This window comes from Rissa tridactyla, chromosome 6 (assembly GCF_028500815.1).
Source record: "Rissa tridactyla isolate bRisTri1 chromosome 6, bRisTri1.patW.cur.20221130, whole genome shotgun sequence".
Classification (NCBI taxonomy): Eukaryota; Metazoa; Chordata; class Aves; order Charadriiformes; family Laridae; genus Rissa; species Rissa tridactyla.
In genome coordinates, this window is record NC_071471.1 from 31598843 (window position 1) to 31612683 (window position 13841).

Genomic DNA, 13841 nt, shown 5'->3' on the forward strand with positions numbered 1-13841 from the left:
TACTCTTCCACAGTGCCTATAATTTCTTCGTACTTTCTTAGAGGTATGATAGAAATTATATCGAATACTATACACAAAAAGGCCTCTTAAGTTCAAATACCAACCATCTTTCTTTTTGTGAAGCTCTTCCAAAGTACAGTTGTTCAAATAAATTCACATAAAAGCTTATGGTATTTGATCGTTGTGTATGGTCCCACCATAAGTTTCTTCTTCTTATGTGTTACTAGTATGCATTGTCTTTTTGATCACCTGCAATGTTGTTCGTGCAGTATACTGTCCCTGCGCGTGGGACCAATAATTGGGCTTTGCCACTTTGTAATACTCTTGTAAACCTGTGTTGCGTGTACTAGTTAGTTTTGACTTGTGGTTGTCATGAGAGTTATGGAGCCTTTCAAATCTACTGCTGTTTTCCTGCCCCTTCCACCTAGCTTATTTTCGCTTTAAGGTTAGAAGATTTAATTTTTTTTCTTTCCATCATAATTGCAGTATGCCCATTAGTCTCTGTTGTGCTGGATCCTCCTAGTTCATCTGGGCTGTTTCTTTAATAAGCTGCTTATGTGATATATCGACCTACAGAAGTTCTGTTTGCCATGTTCGGTTTTTCAGTTAAGTATGCTTTGTATTAGCTTTAGGAATCCATCTCTTCATTGTTCTTCTAATTCATTTGTAATACATGCTTGGTCTGTTAGATAAAAAAAGACATCAAGACATCTTGCTTTCCGGACCTCTTTGTTAGGTGTTTCTGAGCATTTCAGCACTTTTCCATTACGCACTGGCTGTCTTGCTGCTTGCATCAGTAGAAGGGAATATGGAACCTCTCTCTGTCTTCCATTTCTTTTCCTACAGGAGAGCTCTAGTGTAGGAAATTTAAACCAAGCTTCTCAAAGTCCAAATAAAATGCCTATAGAAACTGTCAAACCCATCCTCCACAGTGGTTCCTATGCATAGAAGTAAAAACATTTACCAAGTTTCTCTAGTTGTAGCAATAAATTACTTCTGTGCATGCTTTTTGAAGCTTTTCAGTCTCTTCTTGATCGAAAACAAACTTTACTACCCTGTGAGTGACAAAACCGATGATACTATGGGAAAGTATGAAATCTTATATAACATATATAAGTTCCCTTTTTCTTTCTTCAAACTCTCCTTTCTGTAGCAGGGATAGCAACTGCAGTAATGACTGTCTTGGAAACTGTAAAATTTTCTTATGGACATTAATGAGAAAATGAAAATGCGTTCCTACCATTTTGTTACTAAAATTGGAGAAATCACTGTTTAACATGACTTTTGAAAATGCAGACTTTCTCTTTTGCTCCTTTCATGGGAGCTTTGGATTTTGCCATTCCTTTATACTAATTGTCACCTGAATTGTTGAAGTCAAGTTAAATGCCAAATGAAAATAGCTGTTGAAATGAATACTTCTAATAAATACACATGTGTATGTGTGGATATGTATCTATATTGTGTTTATGGATGCATGTAATTTTCAAGGAGCTTATATACCTAAATCTGCAAAAATCATTGCATGAGCTGTTACTCAAATCCCTTTGCTGGCATTTTTAACTTCTCTTCTACTTCACATGTTGTACTTCCAAATTCATCTTCATGTATTTCTTTCAGTTTGTCTTAATTTTATGTCTGTAATGGATACACATTAATCTAAAAAAATACAAATAAAAATATCTGAAAGCCCTTGCACTGGTACAGCATATCCTACAGCCAGCTGCAGCTGCATGTTAGTTTACTTACACTAAGCCCATGTTTGAATTTTAGTGGAATTTAGGCAGCTGTCATTCTAATCAGTGCTTGTAGGGGAAACTTCTTGACATTCACTTCAGACCATTAACATGGATTAGAAAGTTTAGCCGCCTAATCTCCACAAAAATTATATTCCTGGTTAATCAAAGTAATCTTAAAATAACATGTTCTGTTTCTGAGTCAGGCCCTCAAGTGTCCATGCAATTCTTGGTCATTCAGTGCCCCAAGCTAGGTGGGTTCTCAGTAATGACATGCATGATAATGACATGTGCCTTTATACTGGCTGGTGCTCTGCCTTCTTATGTGCATGATCTTTGATTTGCCTGGCAAGACTCTAATGTACTAAAACAGAAACAGACATAGATGCAGGCAATGCCACTTCCAGGAAAAAAAAAGGTAGACAAAACAAGGAGGGGAGTGAGGATGGGAAGTATCAAAATAACTTTACTAATTGACTTCTGTGTTTGCCTCTCTTAAAGCATGTCTCTTTTGAGTCAGCAACCTTTCCTTTCATTGGTACTTACTTGCCTTAAGGGACAGGATGAGCAACGGGAAGGGCTTCTAACATCACTGCAGAATCAAGTTAATCAGGTAAAACAAGCACATAACCATGAGCACCCTTCGTTAGATGTTTTATGTGTCATCAGTTTTATGTGTATATGATGGTGTAAAAGCAGGAAAATTACAGTGCAATGGCACGCCAAAAGGAAAAGTCCAAGGAAGAAAGAATGGGGAGGTGTCTGTTCCTTTTTGAGAGTGAATACATGTTTCTTTTCTAGAAGTGTTACAGAGAAATATAATGAACTTGAGTCTGATTTCAGTTCTTACCAGGAAAAGCAATAAAAGATGTTTGTCCTGAGAGGAACAGTCTTCTCAGTCTATAGCTTGATCATAAAAAGTTTTTTTGTAAGTTTGGAACTTTTCTTCTTTAGGAAAACCCTTCTTCTCCAGCTTGTACAGATTAAGAGTTTTTCATATTTTAAAAAACATTATTGCTAGTCCCAAACTGGCCCATTGCCTACAGCTCTTCTTTTGGATCACTTGTGCTTACTCACAACCTCTGCTGATTCTCCAGACTTCCTGACTTCCTGCTCCCATCTGGTTCATGCTGTAGCCTACAGTAGCTCCTTAAGACTGTCTTTAAAATGAATATTTACAGTGCCCAGTGTAGTGGGTGCATGTTTCCTTTTTTCTGTCTTTGATTTCTATGAATTACTGTGACAGTGAAAATCGATACCCATAGAGCTGTTACTTTCTCATATTGCCTCTCAGCTCAGGTCCAGGCTATGACATAGGTCCGCATCCTAGTTAAATTCATTCCTTTGATGTATTTTCACCTGGTGTTTCTGATACTTGGGCTTTCCTTTGGCTGTATCAGTTCTCCCCTGAAATGCAACTGGTCCAGGTGCCCTAAGGTTCTGGTCATTTCTCATCCAGAGACCCCACCAGATCCTGTTGGGAAGCTGCATCCAGTGCAAGAGATCTATTTACTTATCTGTGGTGAACAGTTAAATAGGGTGTTTGAAACAATATTTCTAACAAATGCATAACGAAGCTGTTTATTTTCTTTTTGCTACAACAGGAAGATCTAGTCACACTATTGATAGCAGAGTATCAGCTCTTTAAAAATTAATTTTTCCCCCCACTAGTTTGCTTAATCTGCTCTAAGCCTTAAAGGCATGAGGATAAAAAGGTTAATAATCTTTTATGATTCCTTATAGATAACGGTCACAAATACTTAAACTTCAAAGGCAGAACATTCCTTTATGGGTAGAAAACAACCGTAATGAAATGCTTTGTTTCAGATCCTTAGTAACTGGAGGGAAGAGCGGTACCAGGACGATGTTAAAGCTAGGCAAATGATGCATGAAGCCCTACAACTTCGTCTCAACTTGGTAAGAAAAACTTATGTGGTTATCCTGATGTTATAAAAAGATGTAACAGCTACTCTGGAGTAAGTGGTAGGGAGCAAGAAGCACTGTGTCAGGGCACCGCAGGGGCCGGGGCTCCCTGAGAGCTGGCAGCCCCCAGCTGCAGGCATCAGGTGCCTCCACTGGGATGGAGACAGGCTGAGCCCACGCCATGACATGAGCCCACGCCATGACGTCAGCCCATGGCAGGTGGCTCCGGATCAGGCCCGGCCTGATCCTGAGCTTCAGGATCAGGGGAGCCAAGGTCAGATGCAGCCCTGGCATGGCCAGGCAGGGCCATGGGGACAGGCTGAGGCTCCTGACCTGCGGCTCCTGGGCCAGGGCCAAGGCTGGGGGTAGCCCCAGGTGGGGCTGGCCAGGGACAGCAAGGGCTGTTAGTGTCCCCTCTACCCTGACACAAGGGGGTCTCTTCTCCATTGGTCTTAGTCTCTGCTCTTCCCATCTCTTGTTTCAGCTGATGCCTCCTGGCCATAATGTTTGGACACAAAACGAACAGGAAGGACAGCCTATACCTTATTCCTGCCTTACTTTTGTGCTGCTTTCTTCCTTTCAGTGTCGCTGGAACTTCAGAAACGTATTATCTTTTTGTGGACATTCAAAGCTGTTGTCCACTCATGGTTTGTCCCCAGGTAGTAAGCGAGGATTTTATGGAATTAGGCAGTCAATATAGTTGAGACTTTCAGAACTCTTGAGGAGTGTAACATTTGTCTGTTTAACTTACATGTGCAATTTCCGTTGCTGCTTCTTGGTTACATGTATTAATCAACATAGAAAGTTTTCATCAAGGTCTCCAACGTTCCACATCTCTTGAAACCTCTGTACCAGATGTCAGGACCACTGCGGCTTGTTTAGCAGAGTGCACAGATGTGTGGAGACTTCATGTAAGGCCAAGTGAGTGAGGACCAAGGCAGGAGTAATACTGCAGCACTGTTCTCTTCCCATTTCTGCAGAAGCTGCTTAAACGCAGTTTTGCAACTAGAGGGGTAACCGCAGCCTTACACTGCCACTGGTTCAGGCCAAGGGGACTTGAGCCAGCTGTGCTTTTGTTAGCTAGAGTTGTTGTACCTTTTACATTTGGGATTTGGACTTCAGTCTGACCATTTGGTAATCAGGCTTGCAACCTGAGCAGGTATCTTGTGTTATTGCAGTTTGGTCCTTTGGAGGATGAGTTGGCTCCTTCTCAAAGCCAAGGCATATTTTACGGTATCATACGATGCTGGTAGAAATAGTGAAAAGTTGTTCATAGGGTAAAATATATCATTTAGCAGTTTTCATTTTCAGTCAATGCTATATTGTTCTTCAGATTTTTTCTTTCTGCACTGGATATTATTGTTGATTTTTGGGTGTGCGAGGAAGGTGATTCCTATAAAGTTTTAATTCAGTACCTTTTCAGTTCTGAAAATTTTTTCCCTGACTTCAGTTTTTTGCATCAAACGTGAAAGTGAAGATATGAAACTGAAGGAGCAGCGTAAAAGTATTTTGCTTTTCTGTAGTTCTTTCTTAGGAGGAGCTTTTTGCTGGGAGCATGGGGTGGGAAGGAAAAGTTATTTTAAGTCAGCACTTCAAGATGGCATTCAGCACACAAGAACTCGCGGGACTGGATAGCAGTTTTATGCATAAGTAATCCATATGATAGGGGAAGCGTTCCTCTGTGAGATACATGTATCTGCTGTATTATTTTGCAGGTAGGTGGCATGTTTGATACCGTGCAGAGGAGTACCCAGTGGACCACAGACTGGGCACTTCTGCTCCTCCAGATAATCACTTCAGGAACTGTTGATATGCAGACCAACAAGTATGTCTATGCTAATTAAACAAGCTAATTCATGTTCTTAGTGCTTTTAAGTTTAGATTGCATGTATGTTATTGTTATATTTTTCTTACTGTTACCCTGTTACTGCTTGAGTGCAACTTAAACGCCTAGTGCCGGTCTTGGTTAGGGAGCACCTTATTTTGGAAAGCACTGGAGCCGCTATTTACACTCTTCCTTAACAAGCATGTACCTGAGTGCTTTCCTCAGTGGGAGCCTGTAATTCCTCATGATTCTCTGTTAGCAGTTTGTGCTGTCTGCACCTCTGAGCTGGAGTTTATAATAAGATTTGTGTGTACGTCTCGACAGACCCCCTGCATGTATACACCGGGGCTTACACATGCAAGCTGTGAGGTGTGTAGGTATGCATAGAGCTCTGAAAACCCCAGCTTGTCTAAAAAGCTGCGTTTGTGGCCTTTGCCGTGAATAACTGTCCCTGGATCTCTTAGCAATCCGTAGTTCCTCAGGGTAATACTTGTCTTTACTCTCAGTGAATTGTTCACAACTGTGCTCGATATGCTGGGTGTCCTCATCAACGGGACGCTTGCCTCGGACTTGTCAAATGCTTCCCAAGGAGGGCCTGAGGAAAACAAAAGGGCTTACATGAATTTGGTGAAAAAATTAAAAGTAAGTACTGTATCTTGTAGTTTTCAGCATTTCTTTTAAATCACTTTGTGTGCTTGTCTCTTAATCCTGTCATTTCTAGTTCTGGGAAGGCCTCTTGGAAAAGAGGGGAGACTGAAACAGCACTAGTGACAACAAGGAGCAAAAGAAGAAAATAAAAATACAGGAATTTGGGGGTGGGAAGGCAGACTTCTAATATTTTCTTCGTATTAAATTGCAGTTAAGGACCCTGCAAGACGCTTGACTACTTGTATTCATGTTTGAGACACTAAATTTGTATTTAATTTGTATTAGATATTTTCTACGTTCTGTTCTAACAATAGAGGAAAAGATAACTTGCATTCTTAAAAAACAAAACAAAAAACCTTGCGAAGCCACTTGTTTAAATTTAGTAAAAATAGAAGGAAGTGATTCATCCAGAAACTGGACATTTTCTAATAGTGAAAGCAGTGTGATGTTTCTCTTCCTTTTTCCCCCTGCTTTCTGTTTGATTGATTGATGTATTTATTCTCTAGAAAGAGCTGGGAGACAAGCGGTCAGAAAGCATTGACAAGGTTCGCCAGCTGCTCCCTTTGCCAAAGCAGACGTGTGATATTATTACTTGTGAGCCAATGGGATCCTTGATCGACACCAAGGGGAACAAAATTGCAGGATTTGACTCCATTGATAAGAAACAGGCAAGAGTATATGTTTGCTTTCATCTCAGTTGTTCCATGATTTTTGAGGCATAGGAAATTCAAGCAAACAGATACAGCTTGTACAGTGCATGAGTTTATGTGCAGTACCGTAAAAGCATTGTACATCTCCTGTCATACAGCTTTCTAATGCACTCAGTCATTGCAAAAGCTTCAGTCACAGCAATGCAACCTCTTGTAAACAGGAACCTTCCTATGAGCAATGATGCTGAAAGTGAGGAATGCTGGGCTTGTAGAATAAAACCTTTAAAAATCGTTGCAAATGACGATTTTTGGTATCAAATGTATTTCTGTTCCAAATATTCTTGTACAGTTTTGGTTTGCATGATCCGCGTGAAAATTCTCAGGCAGAGCGTGAAACCTGGCGCGGGTTTAGAGAGGCACGCAGGGAGCTGTTAAACCCCAGCCGAATGGTTCGAGCAGCCTAGTGTGCCTTGGACCATGCACCAGCATCACCAGCCCTGCAGCAGCACAGGTGGCGATTCCGTCCTCCTCTCCCTGATGATTCACTGATGCTTTCAGATAGTCTCAGAACTTTAGATATACATATATACGTCTTTAATGGAAACAGTTTTATGCCATTCGTATAAATCCAAAACTTGGGGTAACCTTTCACTTTCTGGTTTGTTTAAAATTCAGTTACCGTGTTTGCTGTTAAATCCGCAGAGTACATGGTCAGTTTGCAACTGCTAATGTGATGAGCGTTGACATAAGCTTGCTCAATCTTGCAATATAGGGTCTTGACTGATGTCAGCCAACTCCACAAAAGTTGCCAAAAAGGAAATTACATTTGACTTGGAGTTGAACAGCAGAAACTCTTACAAAAGTATTTGCTTTTCAAGCAGAATCCAACGTTTGAGAGCTCATTTGACCCGGGAAGCTTTTGATACGTTACATGGTGGGAGGAAGATGGAGGGTGATCCTGCTTACAAAAGACGGGGGGAAAAGCGGGACGGGAAAGTGTATTAGGTTTTTTTGGGTTTTTTGTGAATATGAAGGGATGCATAATTTAAAAAAAACCAATGTATTTAAAAGAGAAGGGTAGAGCTTACCATAGAGCTTTTTATTCTCCAGACTGGGTGGGCATTTTTTGTGATATAGTGCTTAGGCTTTTTCCCCTTATTTGAATATGTAAACTTTTAGCAAGGGTATTCTCAGATTAGCAATTTTTGATAAATATTTGACTTTTCCTCCAAAATATGAGACGTGGGGCTTGAGATTTCTATCGTAGCTATATGCAAATGGTACTATAAAAATATAATTGCGTTTATATAGTAGCAGCCTTGGATAGAGGTTAAAATCCCACCAGTATGCATTTGGTGCATTTTATGGAGAGGAAAAAAGCCTTACTGGATTTTTCTGAGTCAAATAATGATATACAAAAGCAAGCAGTCTGCTCTAGTGTTCAATTTCCTTAAAATACTAACTTTTATTCTGAAACAGGGTCTTCAGGTTTCAACAAAACAAAAGGTGTCCCCTTGGGATTTATTTGAAGGTCACAAAAATCCTGCTCCTCTCTCCTGGGCATGGTTTGGTACCGTTCGTGTTGACAGGAAAGTGATAAAATATGAGGAGCAGCAGCATCTCCTCCTGTACCACACACACACCAAACCCAAGCCACGGAGTTACTACCTCGAGCCCTTGCCCCTTCCTCCAGAGGAGGAGGAGGAAGAGCCCATCACACCTGTCTCTCAGGAACCAGAAAGAAAGTCAGGAGAGCTCTCAGATCAGGGAAAACTTGCCACAGACGACGAGAAGAAGACAAAAGGCAGGAAGCGAAAGTCAAAATCAAGCTCAAGGGCTGATGTAAGTAGTTGGTGCCCCGCACAAAACATCTCGCCAAAGCATCTGGTGCTGCATGGTGGTTTCTTAGCTACCTTCAGAAACTGGTCTGCACCTGGAGGAGCAACTCCTAATAAAGGGATTGAATGGAGGTGGTCAGAAGGAGGGTGGATTTCTATCAATTAGAGCTGAGAGTAGAGCAATGTACTGTGTTTAGGACCGTACACACTATATAAAATATGCTAGACTGGATCTTACTACCTAAATATTATTCCGGTTTCCATATATGCTTTCTCCTGTTCGATGTAAAGTACAGCTGTTACTGTTTGTATTAATTTCTAAAATTCCTCCTGTTCAAATTATGTTGAGAGCAAACGTTAGTTCAAACCCAGGTCCTATTCAAATGGAAAACAATTTGAAGGAAGCTCTTTCACATAGATAAACTGTTTTACTGTGCGGTTTGTTCTGGTTTCTGAGACACTTTCCCGTTTGGTTTTAATGGTTTTTGAGCTGTGTGTTCCTAAGCTGAAGAATCCCTTGGAGCAAGGGTTTGGAAAGCATGCCTGGCACCACCCAAATAATAAGGTAGATTTACAATAGCAGCATTCTGCGGGTTTACATCCTCTTCACACTGCTGCCAGTGTAGTTGTATGTATTGTAGACATGATAGTGTTCTGTCAGCATCCACCGGGTTTGTTTAAGATCATTCTCTGGCCTTTTTGATATTTCAGTTAAGTTCCTCCTGTTAGTTATATACTGATACAGTAAGCTGTCCTTGTGCTATACCTAATTATAACCTGCAGAAAAAACTTGCTAATAAGGTAAAAATGGATGGTGTGTCTATGAAGTCGTTAGTGTTAATTACCTGTGGGCAGCCTGAGACTTAATCTATTTTTTACATCATTGCAAATGACAATGGGACCTGTCTCTGTCTTTTAATAATTTAGTAGGAAAATTGGCATTATTTATGAGTTAGTAAGGTATGAATGTCAGTAACATTCACTTTTGCTGTATATTTTAAGGAATATCCACAGAATAACTTATATAGAGTGCCTCCCACTTATTCACCAATTTCCTCTCAAATGATGCACCATCCTCAGTCTGCCTTGTGGGGTTACAACATCATGGGACAGCCGCCGCAGCCCGGCTTCTTTGTGCAGAACCAGCCCCTCCCACCAGGTACGTGTAAGCTTTGAATTCACAGACATGAGGCTTTATTATTTGGTATATGATAAAAATTGACTACTTAGAACCATGTTTTGTCTCGAACTTTCTCCGAAGCAGGTTGTGTCTGCTGATGCCATTTATTTTATTCCTTTAGTTAGCCCTTTTTTTTGAAGGGCTTTCTGTTATCAGTTGTAGGTGTGTATCTCTTCAGCTATTAAACTTTTTTGGTAGATGAGCAAAAATTACCTGCTCCGGGATTTGTGGTGATGGTATAAGAAAGCTGATAGAAATTCAACAAGGAGTTAAATAGGAGAGGGATGATTAAAAGGAACAAATGACCTTTGGGTTATTTCTTCTATGATTCATACCAAGAACCATGGTGGCTACTTTAACATCTGCTAGATGGAACAAACAAATCCATGGTCTCACTTTTTTTTCATCGTTTGTGATATGTGATTAATTTTTTTGTAGAATTGTTTAGTTTTTTCCAGTTAATGTGTACACAGCTTAACGTAGGTATTTGCTTGCTCTAGGGGGCAGCAGTTTATGATGATTTGAGAAATACTGTAGTGTCCTTTTCGGATATTATGCAGGAGAAGTTTAGAAGTTTGATTCCAGTTATAAATGTTAAAGTTTGTTTTGTTTTTGTTTTTGTTTTTTTTTTTCCTGATGCTCCAAATACCACTAGATCGGTATTTTAAGTGTGTAAAAGTCTTCAGAATATACCAGACAGTGGCTAAAAAGTTTAAGGAAATGCTGATCTTAAAAGCAAATGTATAAGATTACCTTCATAAGTCTGACATATAGATACATGATTTTTATCAAATAGCCTAGAGTGCCTAAATCACTGCCATCTCATTATAAAATTGGCTTTACATAATAAGCTGTTCATATTATGCTTTTGATCTGACGTGCAACTTTTGTTCATCAGTAGTAGTCATATATTTTATGTGACATAGAGCATGCAATATCCATTAGCCTTTTTACTTTTCGTTCTCGTGTACAAGCAGTAGTCTTCAAAGTTATTTTCCCCATTTAATTTTTCAGGCCAGAAATCTGGTTTAATCCATTTCACTGTCTGCCTTTACAGAGATAAATTCATTATTGTTATAGTAGAGCTAACCAAATAGGAGCCGATGAATTAGCAGTGATCTGTACCAACAATGCTCTTATGGAAGGCAGAGAACGCATTTGTGGTTTTGGTGTTTTTTAGGTGGTTCCAGGCTGGATCCGACAGGCTCCTTTGTTCCAACTAATACGAAGCAAGCCCTGTCGAACATGCTGCAGCGGCGCTCTGGCACCATGATGCAGCCCCCCTCTATCCATGCAATCACACCTCAGCAGCAGTTGCTCCAGATGAAACTCCTGCAGCAAGAGCAGCAGCAGCAGCAGCAGCGGCTCCTCAGGCAGCAAGCCCAGTCACGGTCTCTCCAACAGGTTTGTCCAAATACTCAAGTTTGAACAGCACCATGGTGGTTTTGCCTTCCACTGGGGCTACTTGCCCTGTGTAGGTTTACGGAGTGGAGAGCCAGCTAATGTTTACAATTGCAATAATTCCCCTTAGACAGGATCATCTGCTTTTAAACTTAATTTGCCCTGTGGTCTCTTAGCCCCTTCTATTTTTCCTGTGTTTCATAAAATCGGGTTTTGCTTCTGTTTCTTGATGATATTCTTGTTCACTGTTGTGTCACAGGGGCTTTCATAGCGGAATTTCATGGTGCTATGTATCACCAAACTGCAAGTAAGCAGCAGAGGCACAGCAATGCTTTTCACAATTAAATATCCAGGAAGTCCCTCAGGAGCTATTTCCATGCACACCTGCACACAGATCATAGAATCATAGAATCTTCATGGTTGGAAAGGACCTTTGAGATCATCGAGTCCAACCAAACAACCTACAAGCATGCCCTGAAGTGTCAAATCTAGATGTTTCTTAAACACCTCTAGGGATGGTGACTCAACCACCTCCCTGGGCAGGCTGTTCCAGTGCCTGACCACTCTTTCAGTAAAGTAATTCTTCCTAATGTCTAATCTAAACCTCCCCTGCCGCAACTTCAGACCATTTCCTCTGGTCCTGTCATGATTCACGCAGGAGAAGAGGCCAACATCCTCCTCTCTCCAACCTCCTTTCAGGTAGCTGTAGAGGGCAATGAGGTCTCCCCTCTCCAAGCTAAACATGCCCAGCTCCCTCAGCCTCTCCTCATATGACCTGGTCTCCAGACCCCTCACCAGCCTGGCAGCTCTCCTCTGGACACGCTCCAGCGCTTCAATGTCCCTCTTGTACAGAGGGGCCCAGAACTGAACACAGTACTCGAGGTGAGGCCTCACCAGTGCAGAGTACAGAGGCACCATCACTTCCCTGCTCCTGCTGGCCATGCTGTTCCTGATACAAGCCAGAATGCTGTTGGCCTTCTTGGCCACCTGGGCACACTGCCGGCTCATGTTAAGCTGGCCGTCCACCAGCACCTCCAGGTCCTTTTCTGCTGGGCAGCTTTCCAGCCACTCTTCCCCAAGCCTGGAGTGTTGCTTGGGATTGTTGTGACTGAAATGCAGGACCCGGCACTTGGCCTTATTAAACCTCATACAGTTGGCCTTGGCCCATCGATCCAGCCTGTCCAGGTCCCTCTGTAGAGCCTTCCTACCCTCAAGCAGATCAACACTCCCACCTAGTTTGGTGTCATCTGCAAACTTACTGAGGGTGCACTCAATCCCCTCATCCAGGTCACCGATAAAGATATTAAACAAAACTGGCCCCAAAACTGAGCCCTGAGGGACACCACTGGTGACCGGCTGCCATGAGGATTTCACCCCATTAATCACAACTCTCTGGGCACGGTCATCCAGCCAGTTTTTAACCCAGCGAAGAGTACACTTGTCTATGCCATGATTCACCAGCTTCTCCAGGAGAATGCTGTGGGGGACGGTGTCAAAGGTCTTAGCAAAGTCCAGACAGACAACATCCACAGCCTTCCCCGCATCCAGAAGGCAACGTTCATCCAGATGCCCATGTTCTCTAGAAATAGCTGGTATTTCTTCTCCTAACATTTTTGCAGAGTGCAGCTGCTGTGTGCCAAACTGCACACGGCTGTTCTGCAACAGCTTTTGGAGCCTGAGCTAGTTTTCAGAATAGGCTTCAGATGGGCTGCTTTTGACTTAATAGTGTAAGAATAGAAAATTGATTTTTGGGTCCCAGTTAATCTGTAATATGTGTATAGTAGTTGGTGATAAAACCAATAACTTCTCACCTTTATTTTGATAAAGTCCTTCCATACCCATTCTTACCCTCATTGCAGTATATGCATTTATGCCTATTATTGCCTTTATGCTATCTAGCCTTCAGACTCTGTGATGTACCCTCTTTGCTCAAAACAGTCCAAATTTTCAGCAAGTATCCTCATAATTTCTCCCACACTGTCTTTATTTTTGTTGTAGCTCCTTCATTATCCTTCTCATCCCTCTGTCAGTCTCTCTGCTATGATGCATGCAAAACCCTCTATAGTGCTTAAATTGCTGATGGGCTACAATAGTTTTATATGTGGCTGTTTGTAATTGTGAAACTAGGGTTTCCCTGTATGTGAGCTACCATCTACCTTAAAAAAAAAAAAAAGCAGCCCCAAAAAGCTGTGGATGTGCGTTTTGTAATATCAGTGATACAGTGGATATTTGATCTCCCATTGGTGTCCTATAGGCACTACAAGGATCAGGTACCCTAAATATCAGGGTACTGGGCTCTACAGTGAGACACCGCTTCCTATTTAATAGAAACCCTGTAGTATTTCTTACATTAGGCAATATCACACTATTTTAGTGTTAGTCCAACTGGCTTTCAATTACTATAGGAGAATACAGGCTTAAATAAGAGCCCTGAGTAAACAAATGATGTTCACTACTTGTGACTAGGTGGATCTAAAAGTGAAGATTTAAAATAACGCGTTATTCTCGCATTTAAGAAATGCTCTTGTTTAACACTATCACATTTAGAAGACAAAAGATGTTGCAAAGGGAAACCTTTTGGTTTCAAGCAAGGACAGTATCTGAGGTGTTTAGAACAACAGTTAACTTCTGCCCCGAAGTGCT

The 13841-nt window shown here is 41.4% G+C and overlaps 1 protein-coding gene across 13 annotated transcripts in view; it reads left to right on the plus strand.

Annotated features, from left to right (window-relative positions):
* Positions 1 to 13841, plus strand: part of MED12L (mediator complex subunit 12L) — a 195811-nt gene that overhangs the window by 166644 nt on the left and 15326 nt on the right. For 12 of the 13 annotated variants that reach the window (XM_054205126.1, XM_054205121.1, XM_054205125.1 and 9 more), the window contains 8 exons: positions 2235 to 2346; positions 3561 to 3650; positions 5372 to 5481; positions 5988 to 6123; positions 6636 to 6797; positions 8259 to 8621; positions 9620 to 9776; positions 10978 to 11201. In XM_054205126.1, the coding sequence (XP_054061101.1) occupies positions 2235 to 2346; positions 3561 to 3650; positions 5372 to 5481; positions 5988 to 6123; positions 6636 to 6797; positions 8259 to 8621; positions 9620 to 9776; positions 10978 to 11201 (1354 nt within the window). The remainder of the gene's footprint in view (positions 1 to 2234; positions 2347 to 3560; positions 3651 to 5371; positions 5482 to 5987; positions 6124 to 6635; positions 6798 to 8258; positions 8622 to 9619; positions 9777 to 10977; positions 11202 to 13841) is intronic. The other variant, XM_054205131.1, reaches the window with a different exon arrangement.